The 27,802-nt window shown below is 38.8% G+C and overlaps 2 protein-coding genes across 5 annotated transcripts; one reads left to right on the forward strand and one right to left on the reverse strand.

Moving 5' to 3' along the window:
• Positions 1 to 6: 6 nt before the first annotated feature.
• LOC134660048 (glutamic acid-rich protein-like) lies at positions 7 to 14,705 on the reverse strand (the record flags this gene model as incomplete). Its single annotated transcript, XM_063515749.1, has 4 exons — positions 14,589 to 14,705; positions 13,214 to 13,312; positions 7,619 to 7,770; positions 7 to 3,010 (listed from the first exon to the last, which is right to left on the reverse strand). Coding segments are annotated over exons 2-4 (3,255 nt in total), but the record flags the coding sequence as incomplete, so codon positions are not given.
• A 1,166-nt stretch (positions 14,706 to 15,871) lies between these two features.
• On the forward strand, positions 15,872 to 27,605 carry LOC134660197 (uncharacterized). Of its 4 annotated transcripts, XM_063515921.1 has the most exons (7): positions 15,874 to 16,051; positions 18,802 to 18,908; positions 20,152 to 20,263; positions 22,059 to 22,134; positions 22,652 to 22,751; positions 24,094 to 24,193; positions 27,405 to 27,605. In XM_063515921.1, coding segments are annotated over exons 1-7 (618 nt in total). In that variant the 5' UTR covers positions 15,874 to 15,930; the 3' UTR covers positions 27,407 to 27,605. The 4 variants fall into 4 exon arrangements, with proteins under 4 accessions (XP_063371993.1, XP_063371994.1, XP_063371991.1 ...); XM_063515923.1 differs by lacking the exon at positions 22,652 to 22,751 and having other exon boundaries at positions 15,872 to 16,051; XM_063515924.1 differs by lacking the exons at positions 22,652 to 22,751; positions 24,094 to 24,193 and adding an exon at positions 26,569 to 26,662 and having other exon boundaries at positions 15,872 to 16,051.
• The last annotated feature ends 197 nt before the right edge of the window (positions 27,606 to 27,802 follow it).

A 27,802-nucleotide genomic window follows, 5' to 3' on the forward strand; every position in this document is an offset into this window, starting at 1 on the left:
CTGTGCCACCTCAGCCACCTCTTCTTTTATTGAAAAAACTTGTAATTTTTTGATATCTTCTTTTGTTATAGATACACTTTCTTTTACTTCCTGAACTGCAATAGCTTCTTCCTTCACTGAAACAATTTCTTCTTTTGATACTTTAACGTCTTCTTCAATTAAAGATATACTTTCTTTTACATCCTGAACTATTTCCTCTTTAATCTCCTCAATTTTTATGGATTCTTCCTTAGCTTTAACAGAAATGTCCTCCAATACCTGTACTTCATTAATATCGTGTGATTCCGTGATTTCTATTGATTCTTCTTTGACAACGTTTAGTTCATCAATATATTCAGTAGTCTCAATTTCCTGTATATTCATTTTATTTTTTATTTCGACACTAATAGCCTTTTCGACAATATCCTCATGTAATTCCACGATTGGCTGTATTGTTTCTACTTTTTCAATAACAGCGGCTTTATTGCTCTCAATTTGTATAGAAGATTTCTGGACATCAGTTTCTTGAATGATGTTTTTTTTTTCTTGGACAATAACATCCTCAGTTTTGGCGCTGGAAATTTCATGGGATTCGACAACAGCTTCTGCTTCTTGTTTAATTTGAGATTGCGATTCTATAGCAACGCTTTCTGTAACCATTGCTTCGTTAGCTTCTAATGCTATATTTGTTTCTTTGATACTTTCCACTGAGGTGGTTTCAGATATTTCTGCTGTTTCATCCAAAATAGAATTTTTATTAGTGTAAACATGAGCTTCACAAATAGATATGTATGTGCTTTTACCATCCTTACTACTTACTCCACTGGCTTCGTGTTTGGTTTCTCTTTTAATGTCCATACTTTCATGTTTTGTTTCTGTTTTTATCTCCCTTGACTCTAGAACACTACTGGTAGTTCTAACTTCAGTAATCTCTTGGGATGTTTTATCAACTCTGGAAAGCGCATCTTTCACTACTTCTTCGTCTACTTTGCTTCTACTTCTAGACCTCCTTTCTCGTTGCATTGTGATCTCTTCCTCTAAACCAGCTTTAGTCTGGAATTCAGTTATAACTCCATCCATTTTAGTTATCAATTCCCCCGACTTTTTATCACTCAACTGTGCCATTTCAGCACCTGATAAAATGTTCTTTTCCCTTTTTTCACTTTCTTGTTGAATCTTTTCAACGTAATCCGTATATTCATGCTGCTTTACTTCCCTCACGTGGTCTTGTTTAATTACGTCAGCCACTTTTTCAACTTTGTCTTTTTTTTCTCTAATTTGAAAATCTTCGGTTTCCAACCTTTCAGTTTTTTTACGATCTATTACAGAATCTTTCACAGTCGTTGTATCAGAAACTATGCCCCTTTCCACTCGAGTAACCTCAGTTACTTCTTTTTTAACTTCTGATTTTGTTTCTAAAGGCTTAGACAGTACAGGTTCGGCTAAAATAAACCTGGACAGAGCAACCATGACATCAGTTAAATGTATGAAAAAGGTTTTTAGCAATAAATCATAGTGATAATTTGATTGCACTGTACCTCTTATATGAGGAATAGTTTGTAATCCAATGGTATAAGCTCTCTGTTCTGCAAGTAATTTAGCTGTACTATATTTAGCGTCTTTAGTTTTGCTTTCTTCTGATTTAAGTACGCTCTCAGTAGTTGTAGAGATTTTTTCTGTTTTAATTTCAGATGTTTGCTTTTGTTGAGCCGATTGTGCTGCTTTAATATCTTTTTGGTCATATATTATTTTAGATTGCTTTCTCTCTGTTTTTGTATCGTCCACAGATTTCACTTCGACGTTTTTATCATACATTTCAGATTTCCTTCGTACACTACCACTTTCTATACTCTCATCTGCGAACTTCTTCTCTACTTTACTATCGATCTTTTTCACATCATTGTCAAACATTTCTGACTTTCTTCTTACACTACCACTTTCTATAGTTTCATCTACAGATATCTTTTCAACTTTCGTATCTGCCATTTTAACATCTCTATCATACATTTCGGATTTCCTTCGCACGCTACCACTTTCTATAGTTTCTTCTAACTCCTGTTTCCGAAATTCTTGACGTTCGTCAACGATAATTTGTTTGTCATCTTTCTCAAATTTGGCAATCTCTTTAGCAACACTAACATCACTTTTTTTAACAACAACATCATTAGTTTTCTTAACAGTTTCACTCATTTCACTTACCTCTTTTGTAGATTCTTTTCTAGCACTTGTCATGACCACAGTTTCCATATCAGATGAGCTAGTTTTAGATTCTGAGGTTATAGCACTTAGTTCAAGATCAATTTCTTTTTTAATTTCATCAGCTACAGTTACAGCTTTCTCAATACTCTCATCAACAATGCTTGTAGCAGTCATTTCTATCTTACCCATATCAATATCTATCTTCGTTTTTTCCATAAACTTGGCCTCCTCTTTTTGCTCTTTGACCAATCTTTCTTCTACCGAAGTAATTTTCAATTCCTTAGTCACTATCTCTTCAGTTACTATCTTCTCCTCTACGGTCTTAGTGACTGTCGTTATTTCTTTAGTTTTCTTAATCTTAGTTCCATCAGGATCATACTGTTTCGAAATTGGAAGTTTATATCTACTTTTCTCACTAAGGATCCCCGCGAATTCATCAACGTTGGGAAGATCAACAGGCGGATCAAGGCCATCATCAAAGGTACCAAATTCATCATGATAATTAGGATTAAGTATAATAGGTTTCTCTAAAGGGGGGATTGGGGAAGGTTCAGTGGAGAAAGGTCTGTAAGGTTTGGTGTTCAGGAAGTAAGGGGATTCAGTTAAGGACCTCTGATCGTAGGGATCACAGCGACCCTCGCTAAGAGACCTCCGGTCGAGGTTACCCCGGGACCCAGTGCGGGACCGGCTTGGGTCTTTGGAGTCGAGGGGGGTGTCGCCGAATTGCTGTATTTGGAATACCTCAGTCGGATGAGAGGGCTGGTCGAAATCGTCCTGGTCTAGCGGGTCGTCGATCGGGTCGTAGTCGTCGAGCGTCAGGTCGTAGAGACCGCTGGAACAACAGAATACACGTGGTCAAAATTTAAAAGTGAAAAAGGCTAAATGAAACAACCCGATTATGATTCAAGAACTTGTAGCGGCATTAAGCTGGTTTTGACACGGCCTTGACAATCGTCTTGGTGCAATCCCGCATCTCACGCATGCCTTTCACTTCATTTCGCATTATCAGTCCGCCGGATGATATCGGCCTGTCAGTTGTTCGGAACTGTCAACTTTTTGTTCTAACTGATATATCCTCCGGCGGACGGTAATCAGTGGGCCCCTTAAGCGATCTTCTATGTGGGTACACTACATATCAAACCTTGCGTATCAAAGCGCAGGCACAATAAATACTCGCCTTCGCAGCTTCGGCTTGCTGTTTGCTTCGTGCAGTTTGTTTTCGTGGGGTCGCAGTTCTAACCTAACCTAACCCACTTTTCTGGCAACAGTACGTTTTCTTGGGGGTCGCAATTCTAACCTAACCTAACCCACCTTTCAGGCAACGGTTTGTTTTAGTGGGGTCGCAGTTCTAACCTAACCTAACCCACTTTTCTGGCAACAGTTCGTTTTCTTGGGGGACGCAGTTTTAACCTAACCTAACCCACTTTTCTGGCAACAGTTTGTTTTCGTGAGGTCGCAGTTCTAACCTAACCTAACCCACTTTTCTGGCAATAGTTCATTTTCTTGGGGGTCGCAGTTCTAACCTAACCTAACCCACCTTTCAGGCAACAGTTTGTTTTCGTGGGATCGCAGTTCTAACCTAACCTAACCCACTTTTCTGGCAACAGTTCGTTTTCTCGGGGGACGCAGTTTTAACCTAACCTAACCCACTTTTCTGGCAACAGTTTTCGTGGGGTTGCAGTTGTAACCTAACCTAAGCCACTTTACGGCAACAGTTTTTTTGTTGGGCGCTACGGGCATCTACGGAGCATTTGCTCCGGCGCTACGGGAATAGCAGCCTCTTCGCCCTTCTTGCGTAGCAAAGCGCAGAGCACAATGTGAGCCGAAGCGGATGAGGCTGGTCGCCTGGCGACCAGCAAGCCGAAGCTGGCTTTTTACATACACTCTAGGGGTAGGACAGACAAGACCACGTGGATAGTGGGGTGCTCCGATTGGGATTTTGGTTAGTTAGACTTAAAAAAGTGCGTTTAAGTCTTATTTTGAAAATCACGAATTTCATTATTCCGAGTTTACAAAAGATCGAATTTCTGAATACCGAATTACTTTATTTCCGATCGGTCAATGATTTTTCGGAATAGACAAATTCGGAAAAAATATTTTCGGATTTTTTCTAAATCGGAACTTTAAGCTTTCGTCCATATGAAAATCGGATTTTAAGTATTCGGAAATAACACAGTCGTGATTTTCTTCTTTCGGGGTTTTCAAAGTCGTAATTTCGATATTTCGGATATATAAAAAATCGGGATTATGAAAATCGAGGTTATGAAAGTCGGAAAAACATATTTCGGAATATTTGGGTGTTCCCCTTCTATGTAGTTTCAAAATTAGACCAAAACCGTAGCAAGTTGTTAAATCTAAATCAGGTGCCTACAATCGCGTAACTATACCCAAGGACAACTTTGAATACAATCGTGTTTTACTTTCACACTGCGATAACATTCTATTAATAATATCTGGGAGACCGAGCTTTGCTCGGAAAACATATAAAATCTCAAAAATTAGCGTTTTCCCAGAGATAAGACCTAGCTAGATCGATTTTTCGCCCCCGAAAACCCCCATATACCAAATTTCATCGAAATCGTTAGAGCCGTTTCCGAAATCCCCGAAATATATATGTATATAAATAAATAAATAAATAAATATGCAAGAGTTGCTCGTTTAAAGGTATTAGATAGATTATAGATATCTGTTAACTACGAGTACTTATAGATGACATAGATACAGTTAAGTATCACTCTCAAATTTAGTTATTTTTAAATCTCAATAATTTTTATTTAAAGATATATGTCTCGGCACGGTAAAATTTTAAAGCATAAATAATAGTTTGATACATTTAGGCGGGGAATGCACAGATCGATTTAAGTTAAAAATAAATTCTATATCGAGCAGTAAATCCAATTGAACATTCGAATTGAAACTTCGCCTTGTCAGTAAATTATAGTTTTACGAGTACTATACCAGAAAATGGTCGCTTCGATGATATCTTGATATCACTATAGCCAACAGCGACACTTCACTTATATCTTCAGAACTCATTGTGGAAATAATATCATAACAACTGTATGAATATGACTCTCTTTAGAGTTGTACTGAGCCAAATAACGATTAATTCATGTTGGGTTAATTATAGAAATAGGGCAAGGTGTTAGGTATTAATAGCGATGCAAAAAATTAAGCGTTAGTGGAAATAAAGGCAGGTAGAGTCACACCAAGATAACACTAATGGCATTTGCAGTGACAAAAGTGTGGCAAAGTCATCATTATTGCCTTTATAATGACACTAATACACTTTGGGGCTGTTTATAAATTACGTCATCTATTTTTGACGCCCCCCCCCCCACTCCTAATACCATCCAAAAATCATGCTTCGAATGACCCCGTTTCCTCCTACGTCATGCTACCATCATCCGATGTCCAGACACTTTTGTACAGACACAGATGTAATTTATGAATAGCCCCTTCGATCTGTTCAAATCGGAGCAAAGTTAGTTTAGACCTTAGACGGACTTTAATTATGATTAATTAATATTAGAACACGATGAATATGTTTTATAAACCTAAAGTTTATTGGGGGCGTCAAAGAAAGGAGTGGTGCCACTATTTTTCAAAAAGTGTTTTTTCCTAGTTGCGATTTCTGCTATTCGCAAATTTTACCACTTTTTAATTTCTCAATAGGTTCCTTTCCCGATAGCATCTCTAACCAATTCTCATACTTTCCTATATACTCGTATTTATATTTCAATAGATTATATCCCTAACAGGATTTCTAACCATTCGCATAATTTTCCGCTATATTTCATTTGTGTACAATCACTAAAGAGTGTCATTTGACAGAGCCTAGTTAGGTGTGACGACGAGCGCAGCGAGGAGGAGTGTGTTAGGTGAACTGCGACCAAAACAGTGCGCGAAGCCGAGTGAGCGAAGCGAGCGTGCCGCGGCAGCGGCCGGCGAGCGCCAGAACCAACATATTTTATTGAACAATATTGATTTACATTCCAGATAATAAGAAAAGTTCAAACTATTCGAATGGTTTGAAAACGTATCAGGAAAATAAGCTATTGAAATATAATTATAATAGGAAAATATGCGAATTGGTTAAAAATGCTTCCGGGAAAGGAAGCTAGTGAGAAAGAATAAAATGGTAAATTTTGCCAATGGAAATATTGCTTCCAGTAAAATTCGATTTTCGGAAAATAATCGCTACTCTCTCAAACAAAAAGGTTTCATAAAAATCTCTTATAAAAATCAAAATTATTCTTTGTGTTATTGGTTGACAGAGGTGACTAAGTTTTAGATTGATAGACTAGTTAGATTATACAGGATGCAAAATTTTATGACACAACATTAAAAACCTATCATGACAAAAAATCCTTACAAAGTCCGAACAGAAACTAAACAAAATAAATGCTTACTTATCCTTATAGACCAGGTAAAACTTCATTTCGACCAGCCAAATTTAAAATAAATATACTGTTATAACTTCGTTCGGAACACAAATCGTAAATGCAATGAAAAACTTACGCGCTCCTTCAAGTTGTTTATAAAGGAAGGACACAATCTGGAGCTAACTTCGGTCTGATCAGAATTCAAGATGGCGGCACTTCCCTAACTGTCAAAAATAATCATTTCCCGCCAATAGACCTAGCCTATGTCATTTCTAACCGAAACACTTTTGATTTTTGCACCGCACGGAGTGAAGTTAGCCGCGAAACTAAATTAAAATCGAAAATCGATTAATTTGACCATTGGCAGCTATTGATGAGTTGACATTGGGTTATATTTTTATAACGTGTTGTTGTTGTATTTTAGACTTACAGAGTTTCTCTTAAAGTACATTTTTGACTATTCTTTTGATCGTGTATTAGTGGTACTATAGGAATTTGCCCTTTGCATTGATTACCTACTACATCTTTAGGTCATTGTTAATGTTTATGTAGTGAATTAGCCTTTGTTGTAATGACATCGTTATATTTACATATACAAACATTGAAAATGATGACTCATGCTAGAACAGTTCGGTCCAGGGCAGAGGCGTCGGACGCTTTGTTATCTATGACGGGTGATTTGTGATCACGTGATATGTTCTATAGAAAACTGAAGTGTTGAACGCCTCGGCCCGGACCCGGCCTGTTCTAGCGTCGTAAGTAACCAAATAAAATAAAATTTAATGGGACAATCTTATACAAATCGACATAGTAACTCAATAAGGATTGTGATGTGGTGTCACGATATTACACGAAAATCGTTTGAAAAATACGACCTGTACAGAAGAACATCCGGGCAACGAAAGCACAAGTTGAAACGAAGACCTTGGCTTTTGCTCGGTCAATCATAGGTGTCATCGCATCACCCCAATTTAGAGGATGACAATTAAGTCCCGTTATGTGTCCATCCTGTATATTGGCAACAGTTCCATTGTTCTTAATTAAATGCGACTCACCGCATCACTCCAAGGCTGAGGCTGTCCCCTGCCGCCGCCACAGCCGCTTTAGCCCCGTCATGTGTCATCGTGGCCGCTTTTTCCCCCTGTATGCTGGCGACTGTGTCCCCGTTGCGAATGCCGGCGAGGTCTGCCGATGAGTCGGGTAGAACCTGGAGAAATAGGGGCATTTGGTTAGTATATCTTTCTTAAAGCATGACAAGATTCAATTTAGCCCCGAGATAGAGCTACAAGCAGCTTACTTAGCCTCCTAAGGCCCAAGGTCCTACCTATAGTACATATTCAGTTCGATGTAATTTAAACCACGTTCAATTGGAACAGAGTCGCTTTTGCTTTGTTTCGTTCAATTTTCAAACAACGCAAAATCAACTCTATTTCCTACAATTTAGGTTCAAATTTCAGTGGCAAATTGGAGGTTTCGTTTGTATGGTTGGGCCTTAGTATTAGGAGGATATGGCCATAATTTGCGTACGTAGGTAGTCACAGTGTTTTTTAGACTGTGGCTCATGTCTAATAAATAAAATGACAGTGCCGGGTCAAATTTAGATTCCAAGATTTGACCCGCACTAACAAACATACTAACAGGGTAAGTTAAATAAAAGCTTGTAGAGTTAAATACAAATACAAATACAAATAATTTATTGAGAAAAGTATAGTACAAGTAAGACCAAGACAAGTCTGCAACGACCTTGATAGGCACGTACACGCAGTGCAAGTGTTATTTTAAACGTCAAACTTCTATGGAATTATGACGTATAAATAACACACTGATTTAATTAACTATTAAATATGATTTTGATAGCATACAAAATCGTTGCAAACTTATCTTGGTCTAAGTCTAATAAGTTAATAAATATCTGGGTGACGTGGGAAAACATATAAAAACTCGAAAATCCGCGTTTTCCCAGAGGTAAGACCTAGCTAGATCGACTTTTCGCCCCCGAAAACCCCCATAAAGCAAATTTCATCGTAATCGTTACAGCAGTTTCCGAGATCCTCAAAATATACATATAAATAAATAAATATACAAGAATTGCTCGTTTAAAGGTAATAGATTAATATATAAATAAACAAGAATTGCTCGTTTAAAGGTATTAGATAGATATAGATTGCACTGCGTATGCTATTAAAATTGTTGCAGACTTATCTTGGTCTAAGTCTAATAAGTTAATAATTTATCTACATACATATACATTGATAGTGCCTGACCGCATTTACAAATGCTCACTTCAAATTGAACCGTTTATCCTTGTCAATTAGGTGCAATTTCGAGTGCAGCGTAATGTGTAGCCGTTGCTTACAGAGCGTACAAGGCTCATTAAGACGGCGCGCGAACTCGTATACGATTTTAGTTACATTACGGACCATTGAGGTTACATCAATTCAGCCGACCGATCAAACGACGCAATGTAATCAAACTCGCATGCGAGCCCACGTCTACGGGTCTACGAAAAGTTTCCGCTACACGTAGCGGGAACAAGAGGCTACGGACTACGGCGTAGCACATAGGCGTCGTAGGCACAGCGCGTAAGTTTTATTTAATATTTTTTTCTACTCCCGTACCTTTATTTGTCATTTAAAGGGTCGTGCACACACCTTTAAAACCCTACCTTATAGTTGTCAAGACAAGTCTTTAGTCTATTCCCCAAAAAAGCATTTGTGAATACACGCAGTATCTTTTTGTCATTTACCACTTAAAAAATATTGAATGAAATACATTGTTGCCAACCTTATTTTAAATGTCATCTCTGACAAATAAGTGAACCATAGACTTTTTAGGGTTCCGTAGCCAAATGGCAAAAAACGGAACCCTTATAGATTCGTCATGTCTGTCTGTCTGTCTGTCTGTCTGTCTGTCCGTCTGTCTGTCCGTCCGTATTTTTTAATTTCATTCATTCTTTTTCCGGCCGTACCCTCCATATTTCGGCTTCGCCTCAAATTGTTACTTACGCCACTCGCCTTTTTTGACCTCTCTTAAACAACGGTTGCATAAAATACTATAATCGACTTAAAACTGTACAGTCGCCATCAGATATATCGGAGCGGCCAAGGTGCTCACAAATATCTGAGCACGCCTCTATTGTCAGGGTTGAGAGTGCTTGTTCAGATAATTGTGAACAGCTTGGCCGCTCCGATATATTTGATGGCGACTGTACGAGTAGGAGGAGTTTCTCAATATAAAAGAATTTATTGCGAAGCGAAATGAAATTCATAACAAAGCAAATCATACAGAAAGCTCATCCACCTCAGGCTTCGTCAAATTAAAATGCATTTTGTCACATATGTCATCCGCAACACGCATCGTCAAATTATAAAGGAAATTGGTCATTACAAAATACATAATAATAAGCCATAAACCTATATCCTAATCCGGTAAGTACCCGGCACAAATGTCCCCAAAATACCAGCGGCGTTCCCGCGCTGAATAGCCAACGATATACGCTGGACCAGGTACGAACCAGACCTAGGATCGCAACCCCTATCCCGCAAGCGTTTTCCCAGGTCCCTCACAAAAACCTTTGCCTCGGAACACCAAGGACCAGCCGACTCAACAGCGAGAGGGACAAAATCGTAAACCGGCTTCAAGTTTGAGTACTTGGCATGTTTCTGTCTCGCGGCGTTCTCCGCAGCCCCCCCAGCCGCACGTATTGTCTGTGCAAGATGCGATGCGGCAAAGGTGCTCACACATGTAGCATCCCACAACAGACTCCGACCTTTAGCCCAAGGAACAAGAGTGAGACCGTCTGGCCTCTTCCCGTCCGTCCGACTAAGACCCTGGGGTTCTAACACGCACGGCAGGTTAGCCAACACCATCGCTCTGCGCACAATATCATTAATCGCATGATGACGAGGAAACCTACCAGCACACCGCGCACAACTCAATCCATGGTGCCCGTTTGCCTCCACCATCACCCCACAGACGCACACATGAGGCTCGCACACAGTACACCCGAGCCTTAAAGCAGCACCAATCCTTAGGGAATCGTTATCTAACAACGTCCCCAAGTGCGAAGACGGCAAGGCGTGTAGCCAGGCCCCAGACTCAGGTGCAACCACCGCTTTTAACCGAGCCAGCTCTCAATTCTCTCAATCAATTCCTCGGAGTTTTTTTGTCGCTCTTTTTATGTATGTTTTGACTCATAAGATATGTAAAAGTTGTGTATAGTCTAAGAGTATTTTTGTAAAAAATCTTAAGTATTCAATTTAAACAAAATACCCAAAATATTTTTTTTAAATTGAGTTTATTAACATTAGAACTCGCTACTTGTCATCAAATTTTGCCGCCTAAATTCCAAAGTCCCGGAATCGCTCAAGAGAATCATCATCAATATTAATTATTTATTTAATAAAATTCAGTGCTATTCATAGACATAGTCATAGCACCGCAATTATGGCAAAACTCAACAATGAGTTTTACTGTGGAGTCATCAGTCTCTAGTTATAGTATAGTAATTAATTACTACAACATATTATGGTAATGAGGTATGGTGATAATGGCCGTATGAGGAAATTAAAAGACAGGTACAAGAAAGAAATGATTGGTGATTACTCCACCGACAAGAGCAAAGCTCTTAAGTTATTTTGATGATGATAAATAAATAAATAAATATTATAGGACATTTTTACACAAAGTGACTAAGTCCCACAGTAGGACATTTTTACACAAAGTGACTAAGTCCCACAGTAAGCTCAAGAAGGCGTGTGTTGTGGGTACTCAGACAACGATAGATATAAGATACAAAAACTTAATACATAGAAAACAACCATGACTCAGGAACAAATATCTGTGCTCATCACACAAATAAATGCCGTTACTGGGATTCGAACCCAGGACCGCGGATTCACAGACAGGGCCAATACCCACTAGGCCAGACCGGTCATGATGATTATGGTAATGTTTTTTTAACATAGATTTAAATTTAAGAACTCTTTAAATATAGCAAAACAAACGAAATATGCATTAAACACCGGTCAGTATCATTGATTTTCATCGGTGTTTATAATAGATCCATCAATACTGACGTTACGCAAGCGATTGAGCGCCCGCCAGCGATCTATTATTGACATGTCTAATTCTGGCAGTTGGATGTCAATGTTACGATCGTTGTGACATGACACACTGATTGAGGGCTTACGTGTGTTCTGGCCAAACATTTCAACACGCCATGAATCTAGTACAGTGGTTCCTAACCTTTTCAGTCCGGTTACCCCTATGACTAACTAGGGAACCTGATTTTACCCCTCCTCCCAATGTTAATAAAAAAATAAAACGTGTACGTTTGTTGTATTGATATATTAGGTTAGCTTATTACCCCCGTAAATTACCAGTTTTACCCCCACGGGGGTGATTACCCCCAGGTTAGGAACCACTGATCTAGTATATAACTGGATCTGGCATGAGGGGTGGGGGAAATGACCGAACGGGATAGTCTTATGTATCTTTCAGTAGGAGTAGCAGCGAAAGCGCTATTATTGTTTGTCCTTGTCACAGTCTCACTTTTTTTTTATTCTTCACCTTAAATTTAATATGTATAATGGTGGGAAACAAATAAATTCGACCAATCATAGTGTCGCATTGCCTATGTTTTGTCCCTCGCGGAGGCACGCGTATACCTACCACTTCTATAGGATCCTACCTTCTATGCAACACGCGCATGTTTTGAATGCGCGGCTGAGTAAACTACCCATTGATCGGCACTGAAAACCAGTCATTGGCCAGTAAAAATATAAAAAAATTCTGCCTTCAAATGAGGAAAGTTGACTTGTAAAAATTACGGCATTGATTCCATGACTGTATTTTTAATACACAGGTACCGTCAACCGGGGTGTATAGAGATGGCTGGGGTGAATAGGGACAAAACTTAAATTGTGTTTTACCTGACAATTTTTTAATAAAATACAAATTGTATCGAATAATTTCACGGTTTTGACTCACTTATTTTAAGTCACTCGCGCGACATGTTTCGGAGAGCCTAGGTCTCCTTTCTCAAGCACTAACAGTGCGAACAGCGTTCACGAAGGCCGTGTATCGCGTACAATGTTAGTATGTCTCACAACAGTTTAAATTCGACAAATTGTATCATTAGATTGAAAATTACAGAAAATTAATAAGTAATTTTTTTAAAACGTAATAAATAAATAACACTTAAACTAAAAACTTATACATAAAAAATTTGGCCTAAGTCGTAGTCGCTCGGTAGGGTGCCCAGAAGGCTGGCCGCATTGCCCCGCTGTATGGCAATGCTGATGTGATCAAATTATAGTAGAATTAGTATGATACAATTCGTGTGGGTAGTACTATGTGTACCTATAGTTATTAACAAAATGTCAAGTAAATCACGTTTTAAGTTTTGTCCCTATTCACCCCAGCCATCCCTATTCACCCCGGTTTATGGTACATATTCCATTTTATTGACTAATTAAGTGATTTTTCTCTGAAAAGCCAGTTTTTTGCCCGTCCGGATTAGCGAGGTCCTACTATAAATGCATATACTGTACTGTGTAATCATTCTGTACTCAACACTCTACTATGGCGGTCCTTATTGCTTCTGTGTGCCAACTTGCATAGCGCTGTCTCGCTCATACATCAGTTACCTTGACAACGGTGAGAGGCATGTTGAAATCGGTGCCCCCGATGAGTCTGAAGCCCCAAGGCTCCTCCCCCGTCCTCGTGAGCCGTACTTCTACCTCCATCTGTTCAAAACCATCATCAGAGATTCATTAAGAGCCCATCAACGTGCACACTAGCGCCACTGCTAAATAATCGCGATTATTTAAATTTAATGAAATATATTTAAAAAAGGGGGCCGCTACGTACTGTATCTTGTATTAAAGTACCTTTTGAATACATCAAATTAGTTTCTATGTTGCTGGATTCGTCAATCTATGCGTCCAAAGTTAAAACGGCCGTTTTTGTTTTGAGTTTATAGATTGACGAATCCAGCAATATATAAACTAGTTTGATGTATTCAAAAGGTACTTTAATACAAGATACAGTACGTAGCGCCCCCTTTTCTTAAATAGCTATCGTTAAATTGAAATTTTCACGATTATTTAGCAGTGGCGCTAGTGTGCACGTTGATGGGCTCTTAATTTGATTGTATACAATATGTACAGTCAGCTAGCTCTTAGAATCAGATTCGACTTGCAGAAAGATACTTCATGGGGCCTAGCCAAGGTGACAATCGTTGATAGAAAACACTATTCAATAGCAAATAATACGACATTTTGTCATTGCAAAAGCCATGCAGAGTTATCTTGGTCTGGTTCTATTAGAGTACTGTACACGTGTGTAGATACTTTTGACGCGTAGTTTTAACTTAACCCCTATTTGCATCATGCACTGTATACTTTTCGCCAACCTTGGCCCACCCACGAAACACAGTTATGCACTAGTTGCACTACGTACATAATTGTCACCTTTGGCAAAGCTTGACTCATAAAGGCACGAATCCAAGACAGTTCACGGCAAAAACACAAGTAAACCCCGCTTTAGAAGACCCTGAAGACACGTCAAAAATGCCTCTTAAGCGGGAAAGCGTAACCATGATAAAATATCATCATCTTCCTCGCGTTATACCGGCATTTTGCCACGGCTCATGGGAGCCTGGGGTCCGCTTGGCAACTAATCCCAGTAATTGGCGTGGGCACTAGTTTTTACGAAAGCTTCCAACCCAGAGGGTAAACTAGGCCCGTACTGGGATTAGTCCGGTTTCCTCACGATGTTTTCCTTCACCGAAAAGCGACTGGTAAATATCAAATGATATTTCGTACATAAGTTCCGAAAAACTCATTGGTACGAGCCGGGGTTCGAACCCGCGACCTCCGGATTGCAAGTCGCACGCTCTTACCGCTAGGCCACCAGCGCTTCTCCATGATAAAATGTATGAAAACTTGCAGGGACCAAAGTAAAATGGTTACGCGGGAAATCATATTAAACGGGGTCGTATTAACCGGGTTCTGTATTTACCTGATCGTTAGTGGCCGGCGGTCCAGGGCACAGTTAAACGCTAACTGGCCGTTAAACTTGGCACTGAGATGGTGACCGCATTCTGATTGAGATACAACGATAGATTGGGTACCCACTTCAATCAAAGACTAGAATACTGGTAGGTACAATTTGTATATATATATATGTTGGACTAGTTGGGGCTTCGCACGGATTAACAATTTTTTTATCTTCCTCTGGAATCACTCTTACTATTAAAAAAAAAACCATCAAAATCCGTTGCGTAGTTTTAAAGATCTAAGCATACATAGGGACAGACAGACAGCGGGAAGCGAGTTTGTTTTATACTATGTAGTGAAGATTGAGAATAGCAATTTATAGAGAAATATAGCTGGTCAAATAAATTTTGTCAGTAGAAAAAGGCGCGAAATTCAAACGTTTTTTAAAATTTGCCGCTTTTTAGGGTTCCGTACCCAAAGGGTAAAAACGGGACCCTATTACTAAGACTCCGCTGTACGTCCGTCCGTCCGTCCGTCCGTCTGTCACCAGGCTGTATCTCATGAACCGTGATACTAGACAGTTGAAATTTTCACAGATGATGTATTTCTGTTGCCGCTATAACAACAAATACTAAAAACAGAATAAAATAAAGATTTAAGTGGGGCTCCCATACAACAAACGTGATTTTTGACCGAAGTTAAGCAACGTCGAGCGGGGTCAGTACTTGGATGGGTGACCGTTTTTTGCTTGTTTTGCTCTATTTTTTGTTGATGGTGCGGAACCCTCCGTGCGCGAGTCCGACTCGTACTTGGCCGGTTTTTCTACTGACGGGAATGGCTTGACTGACTAGCTTCTGCCATAGACTTGCGTGTAATGATGATGATTGATAAAATCTATCCTATGTCCTTCCTCGGGACTCAAACTACTTATCTCCATTTAGGTATCAAATTTCTTTTAAATCAGTTTAGTGGTTTAATCGTGAAGATGGAACAAGCAGACAGACAGAGTTACTTTTCAATACACCTTATAAAACAAAGTCTCCCGCCACGTCTGTCTGTCTGTATGTTTGCAAACGACTCACAATTTTCACCTATAAATAAAGTGATTCTTGAGGAAGATTTAGGGTGTATACGTAGGTATAATTTGTTAAGATTTACCCGTGCCAAACCGGAATGGGTCGCTAATGCATTTATACTCGTAATATTAAGTAGAGATAGCAGGGATGTGATCCTTTTTGCTTAAAACAGTATACAATCTTTTCATGCAACTCGTGTTAAATACCTTGCCCTACTAGACTTCCGCAAAATCCAGTGGGCTTATTAAAACTGAAACAACTGCACAAGCCATCAAACATCTCGCAAAAATGCGTATCACCGTTTTGTGTTGTTTTCTGCTGTTCAGCTGCGCTCTCTCGAGAACCGTGACGAAGGCGCTGACGGAGTCCCTCGGGCAAGAGGTTATTGAGATTGGAGCCCCGCTTAAAGGTAAACTGTGACCAACTACTTAGTGTAAGGCCTGAGTGGACGCTCTTGTTGGGCGTGCAGCGGGGCGGGGCGTGCGGCGTGCATGTTAAACAAATGCGCACGTATAGGAGCGGCCTTAGTGCACGCTGCTCACATCACGCGTGAGCCCACAGCCACGCTGCACGCCCCGCCGAGCGGGCGTCCACTCAGGCCTTACACTAACACTTCTTCATATGCACCTGAGTTATGGATGTTATCTAAGTATGTATTTATCTATTTAAGTAAGTCTATCGTTGCATTAACCACAGTACAAGTTTTGCCTTTGCCTTTGGGGCTAGGTAGATCTGTGTAGAATTGTCCCCGAATATTTACGAGTAAATAATGATTTAAAGAACTCCTGGGGTCCATTTTACGCTTAATATCCCTAGATATTCATTTAATTATCCCTAGAATTGGAGCAAATTATTACGAGAACGGCTGCATTTAGACCTTCCAATTAGCCAAATACCCAACTAGCAAAAAAGTCTCAGATTGCGCACTTTATAAGAGTAGTGAGCTTATAGCGCTCTTATTTTTTTTTGAACATATCATCGCTCTTATATTAGTCTTAGACAAGCTAATACGCACTTTAGTAAGTTTAGTCTTATTACCTAGTCTTATATATGTATATAAGAGCATTTTATAATACCATTATAAGCCTGTCGCTCTTACAATAACGTTTACTAAGTCTCATTGAACTTGAGAGTACCTGGTTTTATATCCACATTCTCTAAGTTCATTTGATCTTATATTAGACTTTCTAAATGCTATTATAAGAATGTAAGACTAATATCAACATGGCATAATACTATTATGAGCCTCTCGCTCTTACAATAACATTTACTAAGTCTCAGTGAACTTGAGAGTACCTGGTCTTATATCCACATTCTCTAAGTTCATTTGATCTTATATTAGACTTTCTAAATTATATTATAAGAATGTAAGACTAATATCAGCATGGCATAATACTATTATTGGCCTCTTGCTCTTATAATAACATTTACGAAGTCTCATTGAACTTGAGAGTACCTGGTCTTATATTCCCATTCTCTAAGTTCATTTGATCTTATATTAGACTTTCTAAATGCTATTGTAAGAATGTAACACTAATATCAACATGGCATAATACTATTTTAAGCCTCTTGCTCTTACAACAACATTTACGAAGTCTCATTGAACTCGAGAGTACCTGGTCTTATATCCCCATTCTCTAAGTTCATTTAATTTTATATTAGATTTCTAAATGCTATTGTAAGAATGTAAGACTAATATCGGCATAGCATAAGAACACTGTAAGTACGTACTTTTCTGATCTTATTCAAAGCTATAATAAGATCAACAGCAGCACTTTAGTAAGATATTGGAGTGATATAGGATCAGGACACTTATATCATAAAAGTGAAGATCAATATAAGATGGTTTGATCTTAAATCGTTTTTGGGAACACTATTGTAAGTATAAGTAAAGCAAGGAACCCTAATTTATTTAACATGGCCATATCATTTGTATTCAGAATGCTTATAAGACTCTAATAGTGCGCTTGAAAAATACAGCTACAGCAATGGCTGACTATCAATACAAAATAAAGAAATAAAATAATTATAAAAATATTCAAATACCATATTTGATTAGGCGCATGAAGTTTGAAGTGTAAAACAGGGTCTACTTTACAGTAAATAATATTTTCCCATGTGAATTCTTACCATAACATAAACACACGATGATAAATAGCACGTTATTATAGTTAACATAATTCATAAACACTTACACTAATATATTTTTGTCACGTTGCAGTTAATTTCACCCGTATATTTTATACATCACAAATACGTAGAATGTTTCAAATCTCTGTGTGAGACTGTGTGACCTTACAAACAAATCAATATAAGCCTATGTAGACTTACAAGATACTTACGTTCGACCAACTTAAGCCTATGTAGGCTTACAAGATACTTACGTTCGACCAATATAAGCCTACATATGTAGGCTTACAAGATACTTACGTTCGACCAATATAAGCCTATGTAGTTGTAGGCTTACAAGATACTTACGTAAAAGCGATATTAGCCTAAGGCAGCTTAATTTAGTTTTGAAAAAGATTACTGTGAGTGCAAACAGCATTCAATTAGACTGATATTAGAACGATATTAAAATAAATACTCTTATAAGTTGTGCCCAAATCCGGGCTTAGACGATGATATAAAATCAATATAAGAGCGAAAAATTGTAGTCTAGAGACTGTTGTTAGAGCGCTTTTTGCTAGTTGGGTATGTAGGAGCATACCTACTTACATCATAAATGTGTTCAGTGGTCAATTATTGGTCATTTTCGAACTTGATAATCACGTAAGTCGAAATAAAGATATTCCGATTTTTTGCTCTTATTATTGGTTATTTGTTCAGTATTCAAAATATTCTTAATTCAAGTAGGCCTAGCAACAAGCACTTTTGAATAATCTTAAGAGGCCGTAATAGTTATCACTTTTTCACGTTTACTTTTTAATAGGTAGTCATTACTCATTACTAATTACAGACATATCAGCATACTAAACTGTTTAGACGACAGGTTTCACTCACTTGAATTTTTAGTCGCTATTAGCGACTGGCTAAAAATTCAAGTGAGTGAAACCAGTGTCGTCTAAACAGTTTAAAATATGTCTCACGAAAGTTTAATATCGAATATCAGTATACTTAATTACAGCCTTAGTTCAATTTAATTGATGTGATCCTCAGAAATTCAACCGGATTTAGAAGAGGAGCCCTCTATGGAAAAGGATGACGATGATACTACGAGAGCAGCCCCCGCCACTAAACGAGACGCTAAGAAGGCCCCCGGCTCGGTAAGTAAATATCCTCCTCTTACCCAATGTTCTTAATTATTTCATGAAACAGATGCTGCCAAAAATACTGGGGTGCGGGGGACGAGGTGAGCGAATCCCGTGCCGTGATTGGTCCGTTCAAAGACACGGACCAATCACGGCACGGGATTGACTCGAAGATGGAGTAAAACTACCGTATAAGTGGTAGAGGGGGTAGCGTTACTATGCTCAGTCTTGTCTGTGTTCTTAATCTAACCTCGTGCCGCCCAGTGTACATTAGGATGTACACTCGTTTCGATGGAATGTCAACCTTAATTAAAAATGAAGTAGGTATCATTTCAATTGTCTCGTAAAACGTTCGAACAAATGAAATTCAACCCAATTGAAAATACAACAAGATTCAAACTTCCTTGGTTATAATTTTGTATGGTGGGAGAGGTTAAGACAACACATATTTGGGCCATTTTATTTAAAGTTGTCCCCTACTTTTTTCAAAATTGGGATTTTTTTATGTTATTTCTACTCAGAATAATGAGCTCTTTTGATCCTAATAGGTACATTTTTACGCCATACAAAGTCTATTCATGAAAAATGGTAACGGAATGGGAAAACCTTGGGACACTTTTTTTCTCCTTGTAGGATAGAAAAAGCTCGTGATTTTGAGTAGAAATAACATAGAAATTCTCAAATTAAAAAAAAGTGTAGGGGACCACTTTAAATAAAATGGCCCAGTTACAGCAACGGAATCGGTATCCTTGTAATGTCCTTTATTTAGGACAATACAATAAATAAAGGGTACACGGAAAGAACATGTCTAGTCACTTTAGTAATATTTTGAGTAATCGCGGTTTTAAAATTTGGAACAATGTCAAAACGTATGGTAATTCCGTGACCAGGTATTATTGAACTAAAACTAAAGTTTTGTTACATTTATTATACAGTGGTAGCAAAAGATATAACTAATAGTTTATTAAGAGCTCTTCATTTTGAGATAAAAATCTCATTTTCCGAAAAAAGTGACTAGACATGTTCTTTCCGTGTACCCTTCAAATGTAGTTATAGCAAGAATAGCAATATCCTAGTAGAGCCCATTGTACTTTATTTAGTGCAACACAATGTATAGTCATAGCGACAGATCAATATATCCTCGTAGGGCTTACTGTCCTTTATTTAAGACTTGTAGTTATAACAATATTATCAATATCCTCGTAGGGCCCAATGCCCTTTTTATGGAACGGCCCCTTAACCTAAACAATATTCGTAGATGGTGGATGGGAGACGCAAGTTGAAGGACGTTGACAGGATAGACGGGGTAGAACAGGAAGACGACGAACAACGCGTCGAGAAAGAGATAGCTGACATCTACAAGGACAACGGTATGTACTTTGTACGGGATGGAGTGAGACAGATTAATGTACAAGAAAGGTACAGCAGGAGGACGAGCAAAAGATAGCTGTCATCTACCAAGACTGCTGGCGTCCACTAGACTTGCCGAGTCGAGTCGAAACGCGTAGCCGCAGAAATTCGCCTGACGAGCAATACGCGCGGGGAGTCGAATCGGCGCGCCGTGGCTATTCGTCAATGGACGCAGTTGCATAGAAAATATAGCAGGCGAATTATTGCGATTCGATTCGATTTGCCTCGGCGAGTCTAGTGGACGCCAGCCTTCATGTATACACATTGTAACGTTTTTGTACCCACTCTTTATTTTTTGTTAGCTTGGTTTAGTGTCCCAGTGCTGGGCAAAGGCCTCCCCTCCTTTCCTCCACTCAACCCTGTCGTTTGTATTTTCCCGCCAATCCGGATAAAATGCGTCCAAGTCGTCCCGCCATCTCCTTTTCGGTCTGCCTGAACCCCGACCTGCACCATCCATAGTGTTCCGTGGGTCCCACTCGGTAACCATTTTGGCCCACCTTTCAGGGTGCATGCGGCAGACATGTCCCGCCCAGTCCCACTTAAGCTTAGCGGTCTTGACACCTAATCTTATTCTTCTTCCTCGCGTTGCCCCGGCATTTTGCCACGGCTCATGGGAGCCTGGGGTCCGCTTGGCAACTAATCCCAGTAATTGGCGTGGGCACTAGTTTTTACGAAAGAGACTGCCATCTGACCTTCCAACCCAGAGGGTAAACTAGGCCCGTATTGGGATTAGTCCGGTTTCCTCACGATGTTTTCCTTCACCGAAAAGCGACTGGTAAATATCAAATGATATATCGTACATAAGTTCCGAAAAACTCATTGGTACGAGCCGGGGTTCGAACCCGCGACCTCCGGATTGCAAGTCGCACGCTCTTACCGCTAGGTCACCAGCGCTTGTACACTTGACACCTAATCTTATTTTTGATTAATATTCTCTGACTCCGCTACCAAATGGTTGTCTATCACTAGTGTTTTATAACTGTTCCTTTTTTGAGGTGTCCAATAAACAATAATAGTAGTTTATGCAACAGTGATATAATAAGGGTTCTTAAAATTCAAGGGTCGAAGTTACAAAACGAGACGTAGTCGAGTTTTGTAAAAAAAGACCCGAGAATTTTAAGAACCAATTATGAGCTGTTGCATACATTACTTTTTCTATGACAGCTGCAGCAAAAAAAAAAAAAAAAAGAGTTATTATTAAAAAAAAAGAGTTATTATTAAAAAAAAGAGTTATTATTAAAAAAAAAGAGTTATTATTAAAAAAAAAGAGTTATTATTTAAAAAAAATTGAGTTATTATTTAAAAAAAAAAAGAGTTATTATTTAAAAAAAAAAAAAGAGTTATTATTGTAAATGAAAACATACCTCTTTCAATCAAGATGATCGGAACTTGTATCTTTAAAAAAAATAAAGCAGTTGTATTATACTCATAAGATGACTGCTAGCAGTCATCTTATGAGCCTATAGACAAAGCATTCAAATGACATTGCTTTAGATATCACTGTCAGTCATTTAATTGACACATTTAAGTGCTGGAGTAGAAAAAAACTATTATAATTATCTTCTTCTTCTGTCAAAGTCAACGCAGCACAGGTATGAGTTGGCCAGCTAAAAAATGGGCCAAGTAGGGGAAGAAGGGGGTGAGGAATGTACCTATATTGATGCTTCTTAAAGTGAATAGTCTCCTTGCATTAGGTACTAAGGTGTTCAGAGTAAGTTTACAGTATATTTAGTGAGACGAGCCTCTGTATTACAGATTACAAAGCGGACAGTAACGAACTGAAAACCAGTGGCGAAGGCGAAACCGCTTTAAGGCAGGGGAAGAAAACTGAGTGAGTTATCAGTCACCGCCGAGAATGTTACATCCCATGGATTTCGGGTTATTCCCACTAGTTACCACCAAGTTGTTACCAGTGGTGGGAATATAATCCCACCTTTAAAAAAATGGGAAAATTGGGAAAAATTATTCCCAGTAGTAACAACTTGGTGATAACTAGTGGGAATAACCCTGGATTTCTCGTTTTCTCGTGATGAGGAGCAAACTATTGACCCTGAATGATACGTTGGAGATTTTCTTGAAAGCAATTACTTTCAAAAGAATTATCCAAAAATTGTCAAAGGACTGTCTCATTTCAAACATAGACAGAGAGAATCGTATTTTTGTCTCACCCTAGTACTAGCACCTCTCTTTGGTTTATATTTTATTTTAAGGACTTGTTTTTGTAATGATTGCAGCGTCATCTGTGCTTTGCACGTTTATTGGCGTTCCTTTTTCCCACGTGTATTTAAACTACATTTTAGTACTCTGAAGTATTTATTAATAAGTAATAAGCTCATTCTATGGCACAGTTTCGTGTTCGCGCCCAAGAACATAAACGACCCTCAGCAGGTGGAGAAATTCCGGACATCCCCCGACTATATAGACTGCAAAAAAAAGAAGCTCGCTGGCGTAAGTTGGACCTTTTTACCGGTGCGATGCGACGGCTGTTAGACGCTATATATGTGACGATATCTTTGCATGAAATAAGACATAATAGGGTTTTTGACGACATCAGTATAGTCCGTAGATCCATGGATATATAATGAAATTTGATGACTTAAAATCATCCTAAAATTTAATGTTTAGTATTTTACAGAAAAAAATAGTAATACGTCTCTTCGTTACAATATGAGCACGATTTCCATACCTTTTCGTGGTGAAAAGTGTAGCGTGCCAAGCCATGAGTTTTATCAAAGCTTGAGCGCACTTGCACTCTTGGCATTCGCTTTAATCTTTAAAAAGCTATATACTCCTAAATCTTGATGTCCTTTCAAAAACACAAATTCAAATCGAATTTCTAGAATTAAAGTAATTCAGACTAACCGTGAAAATGGCTCTGGAACTCGAAGGACACAGCATATTTATAAAAGAGATTTCCATGATTACGTAAATTGTCACATGTGTTGCGTCGCATTTCGTAGCCGGTCGGACCATTTTCCTCGGCGAAGAAAATGCTTGAGGATACCTGAACAAAGACCTAGAATTAATCTAGGTATTAATAGATCTTTTGAACACCGTTGCATTTCGTTTCCGGGAAAATGGTTTGACTTGCTTGCCAGCATATTATAATAACTAACTTAATAAACTAGACTTAGCAGCTGACCTTAGCAACTCTGGTGTAAAACTAGAATAATACTCGAAAAATACGTTAACAAAAGTAGATACCTAACCTATTCCTTTCGTTAATAAAAATTTCTAAATTCAGTAAAGAGAATAATAGTGCTGCATCCTATGACTTTGTGTCACGAATGGTAACATACATGACCTTTAGGTAAATGTTACAGTATATTTATACTGTTAATTACTAGAATGAGTTGCTGAGGTCTTTACAACATTAATGAAAATATAACATAAATACTACAGTAAGTATGCAGTAACAGCACCAGCTAAAAGAAGCGGTATCTTTGCTTTTTTTCGTACATACAGCTAGTTTCCTTTTTTAACACGCGTCTGAGGTCCGGAAATGCTCACATCTTGGGGTCGTTTTCAAGGTTTTTTCTACTTTCAACAAGTACGGTTCAATAATGACTTAAATTTGTCCAGTAAAACTGGAATATGAAACTTGCCCATAGAATAGCAGAAATACTATTGAATAATCAAAAGAAGATTGAGTCACAATTATTAAACCTCCTAAGTTCCGATGTCCTTTTAAAGAACAAATTCTAATCGTATTTAGAACTATGGACTAAAAAAGTTTCCAAATTGAAAACTGCAAAAATAATGGGACCTACGAGGTTTTTGGTGACTGCAGGTACAAGTTTCAGCCAGACTTGAACAATCCGAGAGAGGTGGACCTATTCCGGACCTCTCGGGACGATCTAGCGTGCGAAAAGAAGTCAAAACTCCTTCATGTAAGTGTACGGCCGGATTTGGGTCGAAAAACGGTTCTGCCTTGTAGCCGCGGGCCGCGGGATGAATTTTCTTAACACATTAGAGCCAGCGCTAGCTACGAGCGTAACCGATAACACGAGGAAAACCGTATGTAGCGAAAAGCGCCTACAAACAGAGAACCAGATTAGCGGGTCGCTGGCAGTGAATGGTGTTAAAGGCGACGTTCGTATTTGAGCAGCTTGCGCAGGCCGCTGGCATTCGATATGATACGATTGAATCAGGGATGTTGCGAATATCCGCATCCGCAACCGCGGAACTTCCGCATTATTTTCAACATCCGCATAAAATCGATGCGGAGTTTAATGCGGATGCGGATGTGGAACAGGTCGGTACAGGAACGTCTTAGCATCGGCGTAAGTGCTAGGCTGCTAGGTAATTTAGTCATTAACCAAAAAAACCTATTAGAAATGAGCAGTCAAGCGTGAGTGGGACTTAATGTACGGAACCCTTGGAACGCGAGTCCGACTCGCAATTGGCCGGTTTTTTGAAATAAAAATTACCAAAATGTAATATTTGACGTGTTTTATGTACCTATATCTTGACCTCCGCATCCGCATCCGCGGATGTGAGCCTTTAAAAATCCGCATCCGCATCCGCGTTCGCGGATGTAAAAAAATCGGCATCCGCAACATCCCTGCATCTAGGTATATGTTTAATGGATGCCGCGTTGCACGCCCCGCTTGAGCGACTGAGCGTCCACTCCGTTTGCACGCTAAACTTGTAATACTACGAGTTCCACGACTTATTTAACATTTGCTATATTAGCTGTCAGGAATCAGCTGTTTAGGCCGAACTTGAACCTGTGCCATGGAATATTGATTGTAACGGCCTCTTAGTTTAGTACCGTAAAATGGGGTGAGTAGGGTCAAAACTGAAATTCAAACCTCGATAACATTTTATTTTTACATATGAAAACTGAATGGTGCATATAATAAGTGTTCCGGACGTTTGTATTTTAGATTTTATTTTATTTTGGGTACTTAGTTCCATTTCATAACTTTGACGATAAAGAGGAAAACCCACCTCACCCCGTAGTGCCTCGTATTTGGGGTGAGAGGGGTTTTCATACAAAGGTGATTTTGGAAGATTGTTGGATCGATTTTTTTTTATTATGCGTATTACTATAGCTCCATTTTAAATTGAAATACATTACTTTTGTAGCAGTAGCCTTAAAATCCCTTCTCACCCCCCTCTCAAACCTTCTCTCCCCATTCATAACCCACCTCTCCCCGCGAAACCTACTCACCCCGTTTTACGGTAGGCGATATAATATAGTGACTGTGTTCAAATCCCGGTAAGGGCCTATATATGTAATTGTGTCTACGAATTTGAACCGTCCCGTAGGTAGTATGTATCCAAACCCATCGATTACAATGGTATATCGTCGTCTAGTATCCACAACACAAGCCTTATTGAGCTTACTATGGGACAAGATCGAAATTAATTAAATGTTATGGGACAATTTTTTGATTTTACCTTGATTTTACATAGAATTAGATCGATCTAGTCCCACAGTATTTAAGCTCAATAGAGCTTCTGTCGTGGATACTAAACGACAACATATATAGTAATACAGAAATAAAAGTATATAAATACTTTTATTACATAGAAAACAACCATAACTCAGGATCAAATATATGTGATGAACACGAAAATAAATGCCCTTACTAGGATTCGAATATTGGGACCTTCTGCCTCGTATGCAGGATCCTACCAACCAGACTAGGAGGCCGTCACTTAAAACTATAAATAACTGGGCCGATTTTTATATTGATTTGGTTTTTTTTCGTCAGCTTTAATTTCTATAACATTTGATGAATAGTTAGAGTTCGGTACGAGTATTCCCGTATGTCCTAAAAAATCTTTCACTGAGTTACGATAACGTTAATGGTATTATCAAAACCAATCGAACCCCAATGGAAAATTATATAATTTTTGTGTCCCAAATTTAGATTTCGTATTTATTCCACCCAGAATGAGGAGTTAGTCAAACCAAAAATTTTATCCAAATGTCACGAATAAAATTGACATCAAAATAAAAATTGGTCCGACTTCTAGCAATGTGCCAAAGAGAATTTTCAAAAATTGCAAAGATGTTAGATAGCACACTAGAAATAGACGCAAATGGTTGACGTAAGTCGTAAATGTTAATGAAACCGTCGTCAACAATTAATTTGAGTAATCATTCCTAATCTGAACGGGAACTTTCTAAGTAGGAAATTTTGGAAATTTTGAGAATGTTCTACAACTTGCACATTGCTAGCCAAGTATCGAATCTAATAATAATAATTAATTAATTAATTGGTGATGATACTGATGATAATCCATGGCGCAGGTATAACACGTTCAAGTTTCAGCCAGACTTGAACAACTCGGCTGAGGTGGAGCATTTTAAGACTTCGCCGGACATTATATATTGCGATAAGAAGGTGGGATAGCTGGTCCAAGTATTTTACAGATGGCACCAGCCGTTTTAGGACCGTCCGTGCGGATCGTTCCGCACCGGACCAATATGTATTAAGTTCAGGGAGCTGACGGGTCCGCGCGGACGACCGTCCGCGTGGACAGCTTTCACATACAATTTGACGGTGCGGAGCGTACCGCACGTACGGTCCGCGTGACACTAAAACCAGCCTTACCCCTTAATCCTACTAGCTGTTACAGACGGGCGTACCGGACCGCGCTTTGGTCCTGTCAGCATATCTCTCTTTTTTGCTCTGACTTATAGCTGCGTCCTTAACGGACTTACGGCGGACCACCTTCCACACGGTCGATCAGGCCTCGGTCGGACCAAGCGCGCGATACGCCCGGCTGTTATGGCTTTAAGAATAGTGTCAAATTGTTGTTTTTGGAACGTTATGGTGGTTGCCTTTAAAACAAAACTAGAGACAGTTACCTAAAACCTAAGAAAAACATTTGACAGTTGCCAACCCTATTGGCTTTTCGCGCGCAATCTCTGTACTCATTATTTAATATTCTACAATATAATAACGGAAATGCATTTGTTTGTAACACGATATAACGATAACAAACATCCGGATTAAAATAACTGGTTTAAATAGAAACATCATAGCACGCGTGCCTCTACTTCCCCTCCGTATATTAGTAATTTCAACTTTATACCAAATGTCACAAGGTTCTTTTTAGTATAATAAAGTTATCTGTTTTCAGGACACCAGGACTACCCCCAGTACTCAAAAGGCGGCAAGCACTTATGTCAGTATGGCGCTGTTTACTATGTGCACCCTGGGTATTTTCTACTCGTAATTAATATAGAATATTTTATTTTTTTACGTTTCATGCCTTATTACTTATTTACTTTTGTGGTTATAAATTATGAAGTATGGAATAAATTATGGTTTTTAACACCAATTTTGCCTTTTTATTAAAAGTTTTTTATTAACTTGCAATGCACCTATGTATGTAAATATGTTTGTACGGGTCAAATCTTTCAAGTTAAATTTGACCCACTTCCCGACTTCCGATAAACCTGAAAATTTGCATACATATGTATGTCGGGTGACAATGCAATATTTATTATGGTACCATCGAGCTAATCTGATGATGGA

The sequence above is a fragment of the Cydia amplana genome, chromosome 26, assembly GCF_948474715.1.
Source record: "Cydia amplana chromosome 26, ilCydAmpl1.1, whole genome shotgun sequence".
NCBI classification, from domain to species: domain Eukaryota; kingdom Metazoa; phylum Arthropoda; class Insecta; order Lepidoptera; family Tortricidae; genus Cydia; species Cydia amplana.